Source organism: Etheostoma spectabile, chromosome 15 (assembly GCF_008692095.1).
Source record: "Etheostoma spectabile isolate EspeVRDwgs_2016 chromosome 15, UIUC_Espe_1.0, whole genome shotgun sequence".
NCBI classification, from domain to species: domain Eukaryota; kingdom Metazoa; phylum Chordata; class Actinopteri; order Perciformes; family Percidae; genus Etheostoma; species Etheostoma spectabile.
The window spans coordinates 32,687,272-32,688,629 of record NC_045747.1 but is presented as its reverse complement, the minus strand read 5'-3'; the positions used below and the strand labels follow the sequence as shown (position 1 = coordinate 32,688,629).

General features: G+C 44.3%; 1 protein-coding gene across 6 annotated transcripts in view; it reads left to right on the top strand.

The window, feature by feature from the left end:
* Positions 1 to 1,358, top strand: part of LOC116703354 (neurabin-2) — a 163,780-nt gene that overhangs the window by 15,311 nt on the left and 147,111 nt on the right. For all 6 annotated transcript variants that reach the window (XR_004335409.1, XR_004335408.1, XR_004335410.1 and 3 more), the window contains exon 4: positions 365 to 772. Coding sequence is in view for 1 of the 6 variants with exons in the window: in XM_032538023.1 (XP_032393914.1) it covers positions 365 to 772 (408 nt within the window). In the remaining 5 variants the exon portion in view is untranslated. The remainder of the gene's footprint in view (positions 1 to 364; positions 773 to 1,358) is intronic.

Genomic DNA, 1,358 nt, shown 5'->3' with positions numbered 1-1,358 from the left:
CCAACTACCATGTCCGTTCTGTGCTTGAGTGAGAGGAAATGACTCCATGCCAGCAGTAATCTATTTGTCATTCAAAAAGAGAAACCGGGTTCAAACATTGCTATGATACCTGAATATTATGGTCTTTATATTAAATTTCAGGTTAGAGCATAGTATGTTAACATTTATTTTGTAATGTGTCGGTATATGTCGTTTGCCATATGGACCTAATGTGTTGGAACGTTCAGACGTCATTTTTGGCCAGTTTTGACAGCTCTATGTGCATTGGATGGATCAGATGAGATGAAAAATGAGAAGAGCCTTATGTGTGCATTCTTCACAGTTCTGATTCTGATTCAAGACCATCTGACTATTTCTCTTTCAGGAGAAGCAAGCTGCCACCAACCGGATCCTGCTAAAGAAAGAGCGGGCATCGGGATTCCAGGACAGTCGTCTAGATGTAGTGGCTCGCTTTAACGGCTCCACAGAGGCTTTGGACCGACTGGATGACCCCCCTGCTCCCTCTCCCGTTCCTGCTACTCTTCCCGCACCAGCACCTATTCCTGCACCGGCAACTCTTCCCGCACCGGCTACTCTTGCCGCACCAGCTACTCTTACTGCTGCGGCGGCTTCAGGGCCCAGTGACGCTGTCAGTCCCACCGTGAGCCAGCTCAGTGCCGTGTTCGAGAAGAGTGACTCGCAAACCAATCTCCACGCCCCCCAACGTCGGTCAGGCCCTGCCCTAGCACCAAAGCCCAAACCTCCAGCCAGAGCGGATGCTACCGGGAGAAAGGTGAGGAGTAAGGCTGGGTAATGTTAAAAAAATATCCAATACAATACCAATGCCAATACCTTGACTATGATGCCGGTTCCTCAATAGTACCTTTATTCTATACCAATTTTATAAAAATCCATTTCAACAAATATAAATGTTGTTTCTGTGCGTAACGTATAGTTTTTCCTGTCTGCCTATACGACATGTAACGTTAGACATGCTGCTGGGTTATTGGCCCAATGACGCCAATGAGATTTACTACTTAGGTATTGGTATTGAAATTTGGTATTGAATGACAAGGCATTTTTCCATGCTTTACACTCATTCAGTAGGTACCTAAAAGTATTGAATTCTGTACCTAAGCCTGGTGAGAAGATTTGACTTTAAAGCACCCATGTTATGCTCATTTTCAGCTCATAGTTGTATTTTGAGGTTGTACACGAAGGTACAACCTTCAAGGTTTACATGGTGTAGTTTTCAAAAAACATCATATTTTTGTTGTACCGCACATAACTGCAGCTCCTGTTTTCACCCTGTTTGTTTGGGTCTCGGTTTTAGCTATAGAGTGAGACATCTCACTTCTTTACTATCTTTGTTGGGAGTC